This window comes from Grammomys surdaster, unplaced genomic scaffold, assembly GCF_004785775.1.
Source record: "Grammomys surdaster isolate TR1022 unplaced genomic scaffold, NIH_TR_1.0 150, whole genome shotgun sequence".
Taxonomy (NCBI): Eukaryota; Metazoa; Chordata; class Mammalia; order Rodentia; family Muridae; genus Grammomys; species Grammomys surdaster.
In genome coordinates, this window is record NW_021604608.1 from 19,644,905 (window position 1) to 19,665,031 (window position 20,127).

Here is a 20,127-nt window from a genome sequence, read left to right on the forward strand (position 1 = left end):
GCGGCCCTGTCTGGCCTCAGGGAGAAAGGATGTACCTTACCCTGGCAGACTACATGTGGAGGAATACTCCTCCACCATCTCGGGAGGAGAGGGGGTTAGGGGAGTGTCTCTCTAAAGTGAAGATCTAGGAGAAGGGGTAGTGTTTAATGGAAATAAGTAAATAAATAGAGATCTTGAAAAAGATACATACAAATGCTCATGAGAAAAAATGATATATATTTACATAATATAAAATACAGAATATGACCCTTTAATAAATTATAATACGCCGGGCAGTGGTGGCGCACGCCTTTAATCCCAGCACTTGGGAGGCAGAGGCAGAGGCAGGCGGATTTCTGAGTTCGAGGCCAGCCTGGTCTACAGAGTGAGTTCCAGGACAGCCAGGGCTATACAGAGAAACCCTGTCTCGAAAAACCTAAATAAATAAATAAAAATATAAATAAAATCAAAACAAGTTTTTCTTCTGTTTCTAATAAACAATAACATGCTGACAAAAGGTTCTATTTGCTACTGCCAAATAGATAGGTTTAAATCCTTTAAATTGAATAATAAAAGCCAGGTGGTGGTAGCAGAAGAGACATAGGCAGTGGTGGCAGAGGTGGAGGTGGCTTGCAGTTCTAGGCCAGCCTGATCTACAGAGTGGGCTGCAGAACAGCCATGGCTATGCAGAGAAACAATGCTTTGAACATCTGCCCCTTCCACCTAAAAAATTTAGTATCAAAAAGTCACAATCTAATCTAAAATATAGCTCCCTTTTTTCTACACACATCAGGTATGTTGCTCTATTTAGTAATGTAAAAGTGATTTGTTTATATGTATGAATGTATATATGTATGTATGTACATACATGTTTTTACTTATTTACTTATTTATTTAGAGACAGGGTCTCACTGTGTAACACTAGCTGTCCTGGAACTCACTGTGTAGAACAGGCTGACCATGAACTCACAGAGACCCACCTGCCTCTGCCTCCCAGGTACTGAGATTAACAGAGTGTCAAACTAAGCCCAGCTGTGATTCTTTTCTAAAGCTAATGTCATAAGGATTACATTATCTCAATTTATGATTTATAAAAAAAAAAAAATTCCCAAGATCAATACACGAATGCCCCAAGGCCAGTTTTATTTTAAAAATAGGAAATAATTTCCTAGCCCAACATGAAGCCATCCGGCAATCAAATCATCTTTTTTTTTTTTTTTTTTTTCGAGACAGGGTTTCTCTGTGTAGCCCTGGCTGTTCTGGAACTCACTCTGTAGACCAGGCTGGCCACGAACTCAGAAATCCACCTGCCTCTGCCTCCCAAGTGCTGGGATTAAAAGCTTGCGCCACCAACGCCCGGCACAATCAAATCTTTTTCAGGAACTAGAGTTGAGCACAGGCCACTTCTGAAATGTTTTTGTGGTTAATATGTATAACAAACTAGGGAGCTTACCTGTGAGATCCTTTGCTAAATCTGGGTGATTCATCAAACAGTGACTGGCAAACTTCACACTTTCTAACCTCACAGGAACATGAATGTCATTAAATCTATACAGAAAGTGATTGTCAAATATTAATAAGACAAAATAATTATTTTCAAATAAATATCACAAAAGTATTTATAAACAAAAATGGTTATTAAATAGAAACTATGTTAATTATAATGATAGTTGAAGTATCCGATGGAAAATATAAAGACCTAGAAATGGTGAGCCATGTCATTAAACTCAGCACTCAGGAGGCAGAGCCAGCAGTTCAAGGACAGCCTTGTTGAGAGTTGGGGAGGAAGGAAGGGAAGGAGGGGAGAGGGAGGAGGGGGGAAGACATATAATTCTATAAAAACATTTTTACAAAGAGTTATGAGTTTACCATGCTGAAATCAAAACTAGCATAAATATATTGTCCAATTCAAACACACATTTTGTAGACCTCAAATCACTAAAGCTTGAAGTTTTACTACAACATAAAGAATACTCAGAACACAGCCATACATTCATGTACAAAGTATTACAACAAATCAGTGAACTTTTTTCATAAATACTTTGGTCCACAATTCATTCTAAAAGAAAAAAAAAAAAAAAGAAAGAAAGAAAGAAAGAAAGAAAGAAAGAAAGAAAGAAAGAAAGAAAGAAAAAAACCCAGATGTTGGCAAAGTCAGTAAGTATCAAATAATGTTTTTGTATGTGTAGTCTTAATCCCATGGACTTTATAATCACGTAGAGCATACAAAATTCTAAAATCATGCTTTCATACCGTCCAAGAAAACACTGCCAAAGAGGCCGATTCTGTGTCGCTAAATCTGAATCTTTAGAGCCAAACAATTTTGCTAGAAGTCGAACCACGGCTAGTCGTTCTTCACCGTCGTTGCTCTACAAAGAGAGAAGAAACAATGAGAGGGCCTGCCTCTACTTCTGACTTGTCCAATGAACAATGTGGGATCCTACCTGCTCCTGTTTACTATGGGTATGTTTTTCTGATTCCATGTTAGATCACCTGGCTTTCTGACCTCATCTCACATCTTCCCTATTACCAATTCATATCTACTTTACAACTTATCTGCAAACTGCACATTGATTATATACAGATACTTTGTACAAGTAGAAGCATTTTACAAGAGTTTTAAAAAGTACACAAACTTAAAGTTTTCTTAATAAAAATTATTTGCTGCAACTGAAAACTTCACGTGAATAGTGATGACTTAAGGTTTTGGTATACATTTTAGCAATGATCCTCCACTGACTGGAGAACACAGCAGGGAAGAACACTACTAAGGTGAATGGGAATTCAAACTTCAAGTGAGTCACTCTCAGAAAGCTTTTGGGCGGTGGGAGTACAATATGCACATTTGTATAAAACAATTCAAAATGACAATTATGTAAGGCTTCACCACAGTAGTAACAAAATGGAAACTTTATAACTTTTTTCTCAAACAAAACACTTCTTAGCACTATAAACCTTTAGCATGTCTAAAATTTTTCTAGTTAATCCAATTTACTCTTTAAAGAAAAATTAATGTCTTAAGTGTCAAACAGCAGACTTTGTGAAAATTTTGTATTACTTGTGAGTGACTGTATTTGCAGACTCACGATTATTTCAAGTAATGTGAGGTTTCACATCTATAAACTACTAAAACTAAGTTGATCTAAAGTTCTGTTTCCATCACTGTAAGTAAGATGTCATGTTATTCAAGTAAAGCAGAAATGGCCTTCAGGTGTACAATGGTTTGTTATTGCTGATAGACAAGAATGTTGATTTAAGTCATAATGAAGTATTATCTCATGATGATATAAATATGTTGAACTGAAAATATCCATCTTAATAAGTGAGTAGACCAAATATTAAAAAATTCTACGTTCATAGTTTATCAATTATTTTTTCTAACATTACATTTATTTAGTGTATGACTGAATGTGCATCCTCATATACTAAATCAGCATAAAAATGATTAAACTCATTACTTACAATAAGTAAGTTTAGTATTTACTTAAATATATGAATATTCTTTAATATCAATACTGAATATTGTAAATTTCAAAGATGACACTAATTTGACATCTCCTGTCACTGTTTATCAGCAGATAACAACTAGGCAGACAATGTTTCGTATGTCACATGAGCTAAATGAGATAAACTTAACTCATATTTCATTCCTTTATAATTAGAGAAAAAAACATCTTCAAAGTAGATTTTCCTATCCAGCTCAAAGAGTACCTTCAGTTTGAATTCAAGCTGTGGCATGACGGATAATAGTAAGTGAGGATCTATAGCAAACAGTTCCTGAATCAGATCAAATACGTGCTCAGACAGATCACTGACTGAGGATCTTCCGAGCACCAGCACTTGATTGAAAAACTGTAGGGGACATTACAATAAAAAATGTGTTATATTATTTAAAAACCTACATAATTTTCTATAAACATACATGTAAAGACTGATTGAGCATTACACATACAATTGAAAGATACAGATTAGCTACTGAATTGCTAACATGTAACATCTAACAAAAGAAGAAACAAACTTTCAAATAGTATATAATCATGAATGTTAAAGGGAGAAATTAAAACACGGATTATTGGCTGTTGTGAGAATTTTAGTTTCTTTAAAAGCCCACTTATGTGAGTATGTTTTATTTTAATCTCAGGTATAGGATAAGAAGCTGTTTCACAGCAGGTGATTATGATTTTCCACATTCACAGGAAGGGATATGGGTCTTGCCAGCAGCAGATAGTTTAATTCTGGGGACTGTGGTGGAAAGGATATAAATGGGAGAGCAGCAGAAAGCCTGTGGAGGCTGCTGCTGTCCCTGCTGCTGCTGATTCACATTGGTAGTCTGTCAAGTGGTTGTGAGCAAAGAGACTAGAAAAAGAGAAATCCTGACAACAAAGCTGGACTTGCCCCAAAGAACTGAAGGCCCCTAATCAAGCAGACAGCAGTCTAAAGAGGTCCACGCTTCTTTTCCCCTTTAACCTTCTTTATCTCCTACCTAGTGTTGGGAGGTGAGAAGAACCCAATAAAGTAGAGGAAAAAAAGCATGCCAACAGGCTGTGTTTCAAATAAGAATGACATTTCTGAAAACCTTAATTTTCATTAAAGTAAAACAATTTAGACAGCACGTATAATTCATTATAGAGACATTGATAAAGCAATCACTAAGTAGAAAAAATTTTAAAGTCCCAATCTGATTTCTATTTAAAAATTATGGGTTTTTTTCTATGAGTTTAATGATAACTATTACTTTAAGGTATTCACATACATATTAATCATGGGGTCTTTAAAAGGAATAAAGACAGTTTTCAAATATACACGAGTGGGACCTAGAGAGACGGCTCAACAGTCAAGAGCACTGGCTGATCCTCCAGCAGACTCAAGAACCACATGGCAGCTCTGTAACTCCAGTCTCAGGAGATAGGATACCCTCTTCTGACTCCTACGGATACCAGATACACACATGGTACACAGAAGTGCATTTAGCTAAAAATACTTATACATATAAAATAAACAGAAAGAATACATATATTCACATATATAAGCATGATATGATACCTATGGAAGCATATCTGAACCAACTTGATAGTTATTTTTGAGAACTGAGAACAAGATATTCAAGGTAACCTACTAAAATTTTAATTTAGTAACAGACACAGATAGCAATTTTACACAATTTAAACTAATAAATATTCTTTTTTAATAAGATTTGAAAACAGTAGTGACAAAAAAAAAAGTAAAAAGCCGGGCGGTGGTGGCGCACGCCTTTAATCCCAGCACTTGAGAGGCAGAGACAGGCGGATTTCTGAGTTCGAGGCCAGCCTGGTCTACAGAGTGAGTTCCAGGACAGCCCGGGCTATACAGAGAAACCTTGACTCGAAAAACCAAAAAAAAAAAAAAAAAAAAAAAAAAAAAAACAGTAGTGAAATTCCAAAACATCTGAAAACACCAATAAAACCTTTAATACAAGCAATAAGAAAAAGAGTCTGTGTGTCAATTGATAGTCATTTGCATTATTAGCAAAAAGTTAAAACACGGAAGTAGACATAAAAGAGACATGCTGCTACCCGAAGGTTGTAAAATTATAAACTTTTATCATTCTACTTCTTGCAAAGATAACAGATTTATGTTCAATTAACTTTTTTCTATTGTAAGAATTAATTTATGCACATGCTTGTATATGTTGGAGGGGTTAAGACAAGGTTTTTTTGTGTATCTTTAACTCTCTCAGAAAAAGCTTTGTAGACCAGGCTGGCTTTGAACTCAGAGATCTCGCCTGCTTCTGCCTCCTGAATATTGGGAATAAAGGCATGTGCAACTAAGGCTGGAGAGACAGCTCAGCCTGTAAAGTCACCTGTTCCCTCCCAAACCTGATGAGCTTAGTTTGATCCCTAAGACAGGATAGAAAAACAGAACTGCCCCATACATGTAGTGTCAATTCTGCAATTTTAGTTTCTTTAAAAAAGGGTTAATAAAAACAGAAATAGTTTAAGAATATATTTTAATCCCAGGTATGGGGCTACCACTCTGCTTAGACTGCCACAACAGCTGATTATGATTTGCTTCCTGCTCCAGCAGAGGCGTGGCTCTACCAGCTACAGATAGTTTCTGTGATTGTGACATGTGGAATTCTGGGAACTTTGCAGAGGGCGTATAACTGCTATAGCCCCCACAGTCAGGATCAGTAGTGGTTGTTAGTCCTTTAGGAAGGCTGTTTTCAGTTTGTTAGCCATGGTCAAAGAAAAAACAAAAGGAAAGAAAATAGATTCAGGAGGTTTTTTTTAGTTTCTCTCTTCCCTCTATCCTTCTTTCTCTCCTATCTAGTGAGAGGGGGTAAAAGGTGGTGGTGATGGGTAGTGTTCGTTCTTCACCCCAGAGAATAAAAAAAGAACAACCCACAAAGTAAAGACCAGCTACACCTACCAGTTTACCCACTTACCCCTAGCTCCCCCACACACATACGCTCTTAAAATATGTATATTTACAAACATCTATTATAGAAGAAACAGGTTTTCAGAAGAACAACCTAGAAGACACAACGAGGAAAATGTATACAGATAAAGGAGACAGGCAAATCTCTGAGGCCAGCCTGACAAGTCCCAGGTCAGCCAGGGCTACATATTGAGACCCCTTTTCAAAGGAGGGGCAAGATACATAGACAAAGTCAAAGAGTATTGAGTATTTGGAAGGTAATAGGGCAAGCACAGATTGAGAAGAAGGAGTGGGAAATGTTAGATTTTTTAAGTCAAATTCAACACTTGTGCCAGTTTGAAGACATTTTAAAAAGCTACACTGCATTTCTCCAATTTTTGTTGTATTCACATATTTCATATTTTTCTGAATTAAACTGTTTATGTAAGAAACAGTATGTGTATGTGAATTATTCTAATAAATTCATATAATACCCCAAGAATCCAAGAGCTATGGAATGTATAGAGAAATACATACATTGGCAATACATGCTTCAATAGTCTGGACTGTCCTTTTCAACAGGACTTTCGCAAGGTCGAAGGACTGTTTATTTAAGTTCTGAAAAATAAACATGCAAAGCTTCAAACGAATTGGTGAATCGATGAGACAACATCACTTGAACAGTAAGTATTCAAATCTACCAAAGTATGAAAGAGTTAAGGGAACTTCATTCACGGTTTTACATAGAAGGTGCCAGATGAACTGAACAAATCTAATACTACATTACATTAGACAGGCAGCCAAAAGTCCAACCTATATAAAACAGATGTCAAAGTTTTCAAGTCTGTATGTTAACCACCATGAACTTACAACACACATTATTCTAAATACACATCTCTCCTAAACCTAATCCATCATGCTAAATAGGTCACTGTTTTATCAATGTATGCTTGAAAAAAAACTCCTGGAGATGTGACTCAGTGGTATAGAAGATCAATTATATAACATTTATGAGGCTTTAGATTCACATTCCTGAACCACAAATAGGAAGGGGTCAGGAAGGTCTTTGACTACCTGTACTTTTATGATCCTCCCACATCTTTTTTGAGACGGGGTCCTTACTGTGTAGTACTGGCTGACTGGGCAGTTACTAAATAGGTAAAGCTGGCCTCATACATCTGCCTGCCTGTTTCCCAAGTGACTCCAGTAAAGGTGTGAGCCATCACACTCACATTACTTGTTTCTGAAATGAAGAATACTATGTTATCTTAAGTTCCGATCCACTATAACAAATTAAGAATATAAGAAAGATGGTACCCACTGCATATATTTAAATTTTAAAAACTTATTGAGAAAATTATTGGTTTCAAGAACACCTGTTAACACCTATGTTAACATAGACTCTACTGAATTTATGAAATAGTTTCAGTCTTATTCATCTTATACCTCTCAAAAAGAAGCTAGAAACACTACACTTTTGAGGCCAGTAGTTGAGACTGGCTGCTTTTGCAGAGGAGAGGAGTTGTATTCCCAGCACTTACATAGTGCCTCAGTTGTCTGTAACTCCATATCCTCTTCAGGCCTCTGTGGGCACTGCATACACATAGTTCACAGACATGTAAGTAAGTAATAAAACTCACACACACTAAACAAAAACTTTTAAAATATCCTAATCAATGTATCTTCTAAAAATAATAGTTGTAAGACTAATGTGACTAATTCTAGGGACAGAATAGGAATTACTATATAAAATTGCAAATGGACAAAAACAGTATCTGATTTATTTAGGTAAGCTGATCTTTAATACACTGATTCTATACAGACCTTGTGTGCAGGGATGAGGTTGATAAGAATGGAATCCAATAATTCTTGAGTAACTCCATCACCTTCCATGATGATAGAACTCATCAAGTCTAACATGTGCATTTGTACCTTCTTATTGTGGCTATTGCTAAAAAAAGAAGAAAAAATTAAGGCATATAAAAAAGACAAACTTCTCAGGTTTTCTTCTTTCATGTACTTGTTTGTTTACTGGTGACAAAGTCTTGTTATATAACCCAGGTTGATCTCAAACTCATGTTACACCTCCTCATAACTCCGAAGTGCTAACATAACTGCTAAAATATCCAGTTTAAAGCAATAATCTTGAAACCTGGAGGCACAGGCCTGTAATCTAAGCTAGTCAGGAGACTGAGAATAGTAAATCATAGTTTAAGGACGGCTGAACTTATGAGGCAGGAGTCCCTCTAGGGAAGAGAATAAAGGTAGGGAAATATCGTTCAACAGTAGAGCACTTACTTGCCTAGCACCTGTAAAGCCCAAAATTCAATCACAGTACAATATAAACAACATCACATATAAAGAGACTTTTACTTATGGGATCCATGCTGACAATGGCAAAAATTTCAACTGTCACATTTATATCCCCCCTCAAGGCCTATTGTGTGTGATAACCATGTTATTATACTCTGCCAAAACAAACACAATCATAATTTCTAACAAAGTATTCATTCTCTACAACTCATCTATATATACTCACACTCAATAAAAAAATAAAATGTATAGCCTACAGAATAATATAACCTATATTTTAAGTACAGAGGCTTAAAACATAATTGAAAGACTGAATATCTAAAGGGTTTTAAATGTTCTTCCTGAAATTTAAAAAAAAAAAAATTAGACCCATCTAGCATTGAATGATTCATGAAAACAGAAACTGTTAAAAGTTGTGGGGGGCAGAGGTGGGGGTGGGGATGATATTGTCACACTGTTACAGTTTCCACAACTCTTAGACAGTTCCTTCACATGTACTCTCCAAATTATATTATACACTTTACAAAACGTCATCTGTGAAGGACTATTTGAGTGCACAGTTCTCAATGTGTGTGTGGCAGAGGAAATGAGGTGGACGAATATAGATATTTAGCTTGATACAAACAAAACACAAAACAAAAATCTGAGTACTTGGTTCTCAGATCCATGTATCTGAAAATTAAAAGAGTACAGGGAAGACATATGAAAGAGACCTTAAAAAATTATTCTAGGCCAAGCTTGGTGATGCATGCTTTTAATCTCAGTGCTTGGGAGACAGAAGTACAGGCCAACCTGATCTACATAGTGAGTTCTAGACCAGCTTCACAGTGGGATCGTATCTCAAAAACAAACAATTTCAAAGATTTCACCATTTCAAAGACTTTCCCTTCCAGCTACATGTTGTAACAAGACTATGATTTGCCCTATATTTGAAACAATTAAAAACTGAGCAAAATACAGAAACAATCCTGTTCTGATATTGGGTATCAAGCACGCACCGATGACAGAAAAATCAGCAGCTTACAACTTTGATAGTTTTGAGTAAGTTAACAGGCTAATAGCCCAAGAAGACAGCGCTAGTGGACCCTGATAGTTCTCCTTCAGAATCCACACAGAATAAAGTTTGTAGAGCTGAGTATTGGGGTAGTGGGGGGAGAACTATTGATAAATCAAAATCAAAGAATCAAAGGCTTAATGACCAACATATGCGTGTGGGAAAGTTCCTTTCAACCAGAGAATGACTAATCTTTGGACTCCCTATGAGAGTTTGGAAGAGAAATCTAAAGTCTAGAAACTCAAGGAGCCTCAAGTACAAAATCAAAACCAACCAAAGCCAGAAGAAAAGTTCCACAATACATCATTATCAAGTTTCCTGAAATGAATGAACAAAGAAAAAAGCTTCAAAGTATAGAGTAAATTTTGTGTGGATAAGATTATAGAAAGAACAAAAAAAAAAAAAAATCAGTATTTTCAAAAATTGTTGAGGCTAGTAACCATAAATTTTAAACCAGAAGCCTATGAAATGGTAGTACAATACAAACAGTGGTTACAAATTGTTCATTTTAATTAATGTATTTATTTTTGATATTTGTGTGTTAGCCTATGTGTATACAGTCATGTATACGAATACTCATTTGAGCACGTGTGGAAGATGGGACAAACTCTACTGTCAATCCTCACAAGCCACCATTTTCATGGGAAGGTCTCTTGCTATTACTCACCAAGAAGGCAGTGTGGCTAGAGAACCTCAAATTCTGTCTGTCTTCATTTAACCAGCATTGAGATTACCTAGCTTTTCTGTGGTTCAAACTCAGATCTTCATGCTTGTATAGCAAGCACTTTATCAACTGAGTAATCTCCCCATACCCTGTTCTTATATGTCACATTACAATGATGTTCCATCCATGAAGACATGGCATCTATCTGACCTTTAGAAACCCCACAGAACCACGTGCTAAAAGGTTTCTTTTGGATATAATGAATTAAATGAATTGCATCTGTTTCTTCATACATGTCTTAATGTGGTAGAGAATTCAAAATTAATACAAGACATTCGCATACAATATAATACTTTAAGACACATCTCATAGATGTTTGGTATAAACAAAAAAAACTACTAGATGGAAATCAGTTTGCCCTCTCCTAACCACTAAGTATAGTGATCTTCTTCTTCTAGTTTCTCTATTCTATGAAATGCTGACTTAAGCAATGCTTATGACTTAAGAGTCAAGGAAATAGTTCAATGGTAGAGCATTTGCCTAGTTTCTTGCATGTGTGAGTCCCAAGATTCCAACTGAACAGTTTCACAATACATATATTTCTTACTTACATACAAATATACATTTGTACATGCATACATACTTAATTTCAAAACAGGAGACATTATCAAAGTCAGCAAGTGAATGGACTAATAATAATATGTTCTGCTCCATGGTTTCATTCATGTCTTATGACTTTTACACGACGACAGTGCTATTGCTTATGCCAGTTAAGTTTCCTCCAAACAAGGGATGTGATACCTCCTTCTGAGTTACTGGTTAGGGAAGCCCTAGAGCCACATCCAACAACAGAGTATTTCCATTGCTCCTGATTGCCCACTATAATTAGATGATAAGACTCTACCACTGAATACACCTTGGTTGAAGGACAAAAAGAAATTCAAGTTGGAACTGATGTGAAAACTTCCCTACTCATAGCTAGCTTTCATAGTGCCAGAAGGCACTATGCAGACAGTTGGGAGAGAAGTCACCAGTGTTATTATAGTGGTGAATCCTGAATGTTGAAAAACTGACAATACCCTAGAGTACAATATTGTCATGAGAATTATGAGGGTAGCCAACTGCTTTCTGGTTGGATCTGAAGCCTGTTCCAAGGAGAGAATACCTGTCCAGTATAATAAATCTGGTCTAAAGCCCATACCTCAGAAATTCATAACCCTCAGGATGATAGGTGATAAGGACCCACTCTTATTGTTTTGCTAAATGGACATGAAGCCACAAACTGTGACTTCAGTCTTTATGTTCATTCCCATAGATCAATGCTGCTCTAAACCTTGGCCAGAAAAGCTGCTAAAGTAGGCAACAATTAATGCAGGGTCATAACTAGTCAAAGTACCAAGAATAAGTGATGGTTGCATGCCCAGCTCTAAGTGAAATACTTATAGCATTCACTGCCCTCCCAAACCAAAACTTGAGAAACATCAAGGAAGAGAGACAGAAAGCATGTAAGGGGAGGAGGGGTGGGGTGGGGGAGTACTGTGAGTGTTATCTTCTGAACATGGCATGCCCATGTACTGATGAACTCACAGCTCTAAGGTAACTTACCTACACAAGATCAAGCCAACAGTAACATTCAATATTGCAGCAGGAAGGACTACAGGAATCAGTGGATTACTGGGGTGGGGGTGTAAAAAGGAGGATATGAAGGTGGGTATCCTGAGGGTAAATATGACCCATGTGTGTGAAATTGTAAAATTAAAATTAAATTTTAAAAAACTTCAAGGACTCTAATTTATTTAATTCCTCTAATATTATTTAGCCTCAAACACACACAAAGATCGGGAAGGGCAACCAATCAATCTATACCATAAATAAAGAATCAATGTAAAGCCAGGGATGCTGGCTCAATCCAAATAATCCCATCACTCAGGAGGCTGACGGAAGACTGCTGCAAATTTAAGGCCAGCTTAGCTACTTAAAGTTTCAATTCTAAATTCCTACCTCAGGGAAATAACTGAATAATTAATTAAAACAATGGCAAGGATAGCTCTCAAACAACAAGGTATTTTTATTTACCCCTTTGTAATAAATTCTCTATAAATCTATGGAGTTTTATATATTGAGTAAAGACACTTTAATACATACAGTAAGAAGACAAAAGCTTAAAAAAAACTTACTTGATTACTGAGAAGAGAGTCCTAAAAAGCTGAATAAAAATTTCATTGCAATCTTCCAACTCAAAGCAGATGTTATATGATTTAACCCAAGCTAAATTCTTAAATCAATAAATAAAAATAATTGGTTAATCACATATATGTAGAACTGTTAAACAAAAGCACACTAGAACAATTTAATTTTTACAACTAGGATTCTTTATAGTAAAGTCTACAAAGACTCAATGTACACAATTACAAGTCATTTTAATCTTTAAATACATAGCTGGTGGCATAAACTATCAAGTTGAAAAGTTAGAAATATATATTAAAATTGAAATTTATACATATAAAATTTAATATATATACATATATATATATACATACACACACTTCAGGAGCATTGGAATTCATTTATAAATTAGGAATGAAAATAAAATGTCAAATTTTTTCAGTAATTATACTTTTAACTTTTTAAGATAAAACAGATTATTTTCCTTATAAAATGTAAGACAGTTTATTAAGTAAGTTATGTATAAAACAGTTTCAGTTTACATTATAATTGCAAAAATGTGTAACATGGAATTATATTTATTAAATAAATTATTTTTACCTCTAATAAATAAAAATATCTATTAAACTGTGGACTCTTTGTATCCTCCAAACCTTTTAATTGTCTGGTAATAAAGAGAAATATGTCCTGTTAAATAAAAAAATAAAAAACATATTAACTTAGATATTATTACTTGTCATTTTTGCAATATTTACATCTACATAAAGGTATTGATAAAAACTAATTATAAACTATAATAAAGAATGTTCTCCTTTATTTGATTTTTGGTTTTTTGGGTTTTTTTGTTTGTTTTTTTCGAGACAGGGTTTCTCTGTGAAGCCCTGGCTGTCCTGGAACTCACTCTGTAGACCAGGCTAGCCTTGAACTCTCAAACTCAGAAATTCGCCTGCCTCTGCCTCCCTCCCAAGTGCTGGGATTAAAGGCGTGCGCCACCACCGCCCGGCCATTCTCCTTTATTTGAAAAGGGACTGCCAATTCCATTATTTTAAATGGCTGAAAAAGATGAGCACAAACAAAATATCCTTTGGAAGTAACACTAAAGACTGTTACTTCTATTGCACACTTTTGGGCTTCTCATATAAGAATACTATCTTACACTCTTGTCTATAATAGAGCTTCTGGTCACTCACTGTACTTTCATCATGGCAAGCTACTTTCTCTGTTTTTAATGAATTTACTGAGTCTTTTCATTAGTACTCCTGACATGTAAGCAAGTGGCTTTCAGCCTATGGTTTTGAATTGATGTGTGACAACAAAGATGTATGGGACAAACTCAAGACATTGACCTGAGAGCTGATGATAGTGCTTTATTCCTTACTTTTTTAAAGGTATTTTCATTGAAAATTGCATTAGTATGATACAAAATGACTTGTTTCATTGTGATCCTCCTTACAGTGGAAGCTGGTAATGTATTTTGTGTTTTTCCTTATATACATACTCATGACAAAGTTTATTCTATGAACCAGGCACAGTAAGAAATGAACAAAAATAACCACAAATAAAACAATGTTGTTAAGGTTATAAAAGGGATCATTATTAAAGTAAGTATGACTTGAACATAATAAACACTAAAACACTACTCCAGTTGCTGAAGTATCAAAGGCAGCCACTATATGACTGACAAGTAGATGGCTTATGTCTCAAGAGGAATAAAGCATGACAGTGAACTTCATTATAGTCCTCAAAACACTATTAAACTGAAACTTTATGGAATGTTATTTCTGGAGTTTTCCACTTAATATTCTGGAACACGGCTGATCACAAGTGATTGAAGGTATGAAAAGAGAAACCAGACAGACAGAAGGGCAATACTGAGTGTACTTAAAAGGAGAGACGGCTCATCATTTGCTGTTCTCCCTAAGAGAACCTGAGTTTAACTCCCAGCACCTACTTCTGATGGCTCACAACCACCATTTCAGAATATCCAACATCTTCTTCTTATCTCTGCAGGCATCTATGTATGAAATGCACATAAACTCATGTAGGCACAACATAAATAAATAAAACTTTTAAAAAGGTGCTCCAAGGTTTCCAATTTCCCTATTGAAAAATAATGTATAAAATCATTAAATAAATCAGTTTTGAACAAAGACAGAACCCAAAAATGAGAAGTTTTAGATATTTAATAGTCAGCATTTAATAACTTGTATTAAGGGAGACATTATATCAATGGGTAATCCTAGTATATTACTGTTTTGCAAACTATCATTAAGCCCTTACTTATCCTTCACACCTATCCAACTGGGCTTTCTGATAGTCTAACAGGAGGGTTAAATAGGAACAGACCAGGACAAGCTACCTTTCAAAGCCTCATTCTGCATCAGTCATTTCTACAGATGGCAAATAATTAAATGAAACCTATGATCAAAACTCATGTTCATATGACAAAAATAAAAGTAATTTTGTAAACACTGTATTTACCTTAAGTTTATCATGGGAAGTATATGGAGCTTCTGGGGCATAGATTCGAAATATATCAGCCAAACAACATGCTACAAGAAGGCGCACATCTTTATTAGGGTTCCTGAGAAAGAATTCAGATGCAAGATGCAAGGCTAGTGGGAGATACTGCTGCTTTTCATCTTCTGAATCCTGATCCATATCCATAAAAGTCTTCACTACCATCTGTAAAACATAACATCAACCTATAATACTCAGTGATCAGTTAAGAGACGGCCCTCCTCCCCTTCCTTTTATAATCTAGGAAAAGGAGCTGGAGTTGTGTAGGTTAGAGGGAGAGTACAAAGCCTTGAGCTCATTCCCAACCACCACAAGCATGTACCCACCCACCCACACACCCTGAAAAAAAGGTATAGTCATAAAAAGCATGGTCACAAAGAAACCTATTAAAAACAAAAAAACAACAATCCAAGTATCAACTTGTAGATTACCCAAACACCTTATCTGCATTTATGCCAGATTTTCTTAAAAATAACTTAAAGACTTGCATCAGTGACTGCACCGAGCGTTCACTCAGATGGATCTTGCTAAGCTGGCAACACTTTCCTCCCAGCTTCTCTGGATTCTCACGCAGTTGAAGCTAGAGGTGAATGCCCACGTGCTTGGCTTTCACTACTCACATGTAACTTAACTACAAAGGCTTTGATCCCACATACTCAACTAATCTTACATTTAGCATCTTTTATATCATTCTTACTTTATAAACAAAGTTGCATTATACAGGCTCCTTAAACCTACTTCATTTGAAATTTTATTGGCCTTTGTATAATAAAAACCCATACTTAAATGTTTCATGTAATTATATTTCTGATAAAAAATGTTGATTGTAAATACCTTATGCTGAGTTTAAGGTCAACCTGAGCTACAGAGCTAGTTCAAAGCATACATGAAAGGTATATATTTTTCATCTATTGCTATCTAACAAACCCACTCTCAATGAAGCACCTTGAAACAATAATTATGTATTTATCATATAGTTAATATTGGGAATGTGGCTTAAGCCAAGCCTACAATTTCTCAAGAGACTGCACTATGACAGAGATATTATCTGAAGCCTGGAGTGAATCTGCAGGGTATTTCAGTAGTAGCTTATATTCATGGTGGCTAATTTTTGCTACTGTGTAAAAAGAGTGAGGTTCTCTCCATGGCCTCTCTTTTTTTTTTTTTTTGGTTTTTCGAGACAGGGTTTCTCTGTGTAGCCCTGGCTGTCCTGGAACTCACTCTGTAGGCCAGGCTAGCCTCGAACTCTCGAACTCAGAAATCCACCTGCCTCTGCCTCCCAAGTGCTGGGATTAAAGGTGTGTGGCACCACTGCCTGGCTCTCCATGGCCTCTCTAAATAGCTAAATTAAGCAAGTGCCATGACTTCTGCAATGTCCTCATAGTTACTGAGGTCAGACCTACCCTGTGTTAGAAAGGACTTCACAAGAAATATAATAAAACAGATATCATTTGAGGCAACCTTGAAAACTACTATAATGTACTGGTTATATTTTATGTCAACTTAACACAAACTAGGTTCATCCAGGAAGAATCCAATAATTTTTTTAATTTTTAAAATTTATATTTTTGTGTATTAGTGTTTGACCACATGTGTCTCTGCTGCCCTTGGAGGCCAGAAGAGGGCACTGGATCCCCAGAAACTGCAGTTACAGGTGCCTGGGAGCTGCCACACGGATAATGGGAACTAACCTAGGTCTTTTGCAACAACAGCCAGTGTCCTTAACTGCTAAATCTCTCTCCGACCCTGGGAACAAAATCTTAATTAAAAAATGTCTCCAAAGAATTGGTCTATAATAAGCAAATCTGTGGAGCATTTTTCTGATTGATACGGAAGTACCCAGCTCCCTGGGAGAGGTACCCAGCTCACCCCTGGGTAGGCTGCGTGTGGGACAGAAATCCATGCCAGGAAGTTTGGTAAGAGTAGGTTGAGACCTGAGACTTGGTGGACACACACCTGAGGCTTAGGCAATACTCAGCTCCCTGCCAGACTCCGGGCCTGGAATATGCACCACACTCCTCACAAAACGTGTCCTATGGTCAAGTAGGCCCAAAACAGAGTTCTCCATGCTAATAAGGTACATAGAAGCTGGGCAGTGGTGGCACACGCCTTTAGCCCCAGCATTTGGGAGGCAGAGGCAGGCGGATTTCTGAGTTCGAGGCCAGCCTGGTCTACATAGTAAGTTCCAGGACAGCCAGGGCTATAGAGAAACCCTGTCTTGAAAAACAAAAAACAAAAACAAAAGTACAAAGAGACTCAGAGAGCTTAGCCAATAAGCTTCCCTTCCCAGGCATTCTTCCCTGCAAAGGGTATTAAATCTCAGGCCTATGCTGAGACATGGGTACGGTACATTATGCATCCATTTTCCACTGGGAGTTTTGAACCATGGACTGTCTTTTTTTTTTTTTCCATCAAGATCTGCCATGAGGATCCATGAAGAAGGCCTTCCCCTACAGAGATGCCTAATCTCCTATAGAAGGCCCCTCTGCACTCCCAGCCACAACTGCTACCAAACCTGCCACCCCCTTTCTAAGGACAATCACCACAGGGGCAAGCCGGAGCTCCCCTCCCTCAACTGCCCCGGGGCTAGACGCTGTCCCCAGCCCAGCCAAAGACCTACCCCCACTCCCTTCTCTGCTCTTCCGCAACTCCCAGCAACGCCTGGATGTTTCAGCGTGTGAGAACCCCATGGCCCCAGCCTCACCACAGACCCGGTGACTCCCAACCAGCTCCAGCTCTCCCATATCTAAGACTGCACATTCCCACCCCTGAACCAGTGTCTCAGAGGCACTTCCCTGTAACTCAGCACCCATCCCAGAGGCGGTGTGGGGTAGGTGCTGTCAAACTCCCCGCATTTGCCTCCCCAAGAGGCCACGGGACAACTGAGTAAGCCAGGAATCAGCACCCCTCCATGATCTCTGCTTCATTTCCTGCCCTGACATCCCTTTGATGATGGACCATGATATGGAACCAAGTGTAAGCTTCATTCCCAAATTGCTTCTGGTTATGGTGTTTTACCACAGCAATAGAAACCCTAAGACATAAACAATCCCTCCTCATCTATAAACCTAATGTAACATATCTGACTGGAAGGACATTAGCTAGGTTGATTGAACTGGTAAGTACTAGCATACTGAGGCTGCAATGTTCCTTATGGGAGCCCAACCCCCATGATGTTATGAAGTATCTCTGCTAAATGGACAAGCCATTTGTAGAACCCTGGGAAAGAGACCTCAAAAAATCATTTACAGAAAAACAGGGTGACCTAGATGCCCATCTAAAGTTAACCTTCAAGACAGCACTCTAGTCTGTCCCTGTGGTTTATATTATCTGTACCATAGTTTTTACTTCTATAGTTTTCTTTCTTCCTTTCTTTTTTCCTAAGCCAGTGGGTGTGCTATACACAGAACAGAAAGGCTCAGCAAATTCTGAAGCAACTGAAGAAATACCTCAAAGCCATAGTGCTGTGGTTAAAGTTCTGCACCATCATATCAGATCTTGGTTCAATTTATTAACCTCCTTCCTATATAGCTTATTTTACTCTGTTCTAAGAAATCTTTGCCTAATCAAGTTGAAAAGATTTTCTTATAAGTTTCCTAATTAAATTCTATAATTTTAGGCTGGACATTGATATCTACTTAGACTAGAATGGGATATTAAGTTATGATCTGCCAGGCGGTGGTGGCATACGCCTTTAATCCCAGCATTTGGGAGGCAGAGGCAGGTGGATTTCTGAGTTGGAGGCTAGCCTGGTCTACCGAGTGAGTTCCAGGACAGCCAGGGCTACACAGAGAAACCTTGTCACGAAAAACAAACAAAAAAAAAAAACAAAAAAAAAAAGTTATGATCTAATCAGGGAACCAACCAAAGCATAATTGTGGCCAAAGTGTTTGAAATCATATTTTGAGTGTCAAGAGTCATTATTCTGGGAGCTTAGGACTGGGAGGAAAACTCATGCATAACAAAGGAGAAAAAAGAAAAAGAGAAGGAAAAGGAGGGAAGCATCAGGCTAGAGATATACATATCTCAGCAGCTAGCAGAAAGTTTGCCTAGCATTCTCAAGCCCCAGTACCACGTAAATCAGATAACCAGATAAAAAGTGGTGCACACCTGTAATCCCAACTCTTGGGAGGTAGAGGCAAGGGGATCATTAGTTGAAAGTCATCCTTGACTAACATAACCAGTTAGTGCTATGCCAGCCAGGGGTACATGACACCCTATCTAAAAACTAAAGTATGGAGTCTTGTCCAGTCTGCCCTGTACACCTTGCTTAGTCATTGTTCTGTCTCAGACTCCTAAGTATCTGGAACTGCAAGGTCATCTTACTGTACTCAGTGTACTTTTAAATACTTAACTGAAAATATCACATAAATATTCATGAACAAGCCAGGAGTAGTGGAGTACCCTTTAATTCCAGCACTCAGGAGCTGGAGGCAGGTGGATCTCTGTGAGCTCAAGGCTAGCCGGGTCCACAAATCATATTAAGACTACCTTAAAATTGGAACTGGAAAGATTGTTCACTGGTTAAGATACTGTCTGCTCTTTCAGAGAACATGGGTTCAATCCCCAGCATCCACATAGTGGCTCGCAACTATCTGTAACTCGTTTTAGGGGATCCAATGTCCACTACAGGCCTCCATAGGCTTTGGACGCAAAACATTCTACTCATAATCTTAAAAAATAAAAAATTAATTTTTGGGAATCGCAAAATTGGAAATATCTATTCATCAAAAAGTAAATGAGAACTGGACATGGTGGTACATGCCTTTAATTCCATAACTCCAGAGGCAGAGGTAGTGCCATGAGTTCAAGGCTACCCTAGTCTACATCTCCAGACTAAGGCTACACAGTAAGACTTTATCACAAAACAAACACACAAACAAAAATCAGACAACTCATTCATATGTATACTCATATAGATGAATGCCAGCTGGCAATTAAAGGAATGATGGAAATAATTACATGTATTAATCTTTAAAATATGATGCAATGACACCTGACACAGAGAACAGAAAAGATTAAAGGAGAAAAGGAT

The 20,127-nt window shown here is 37.2% G+C and overlaps 1 protein-coding gene across 2 annotated transcripts in view; it reads right to left on the reverse strand.

Moving 5' to 3' along the window:
• Positions 1-20,127, reverse strand: part of Pds5a (PDS5 cohesin associated factor A) — a 99,823-nt gene that overhangs the window by 53,908 nt on the left and 25,788 nt on the right. For both annotated transcript variants that reach the window (XM_028765198.1, XM_028765197.1), the window contains exons 3-10: positions 15,054-15,257; positions 13,173-13,259; positions 12,584-12,681; positions 8,200-8,326; positions 6,913-6,993; positions 3,691-3,831; positions 2,233-2,348; positions 1,433-1,527 (exon numbers count right to left, since the gene is read on the reverse strand). In XM_028765198.1, coding sequence (XP_028621031.1) covers positions 1,433-1,527; positions 2,233-2,348; positions 3,691-3,831; positions 6,913-6,993; positions 8,200-8,326; positions 12,584-12,681; positions 13,173-13,259; positions 15,054-15,257 — 949 coding nt within the window. The remainder of the gene's footprint in view (positions 1-1,432; positions 1,528-2,232; positions 2,349-3,690; positions 3,832-6,912; positions 6,994-8,199; positions 8,327-12,583; positions 12,682-13,172; positions 13,260-15,053; positions 15,258-20,127) is intronic.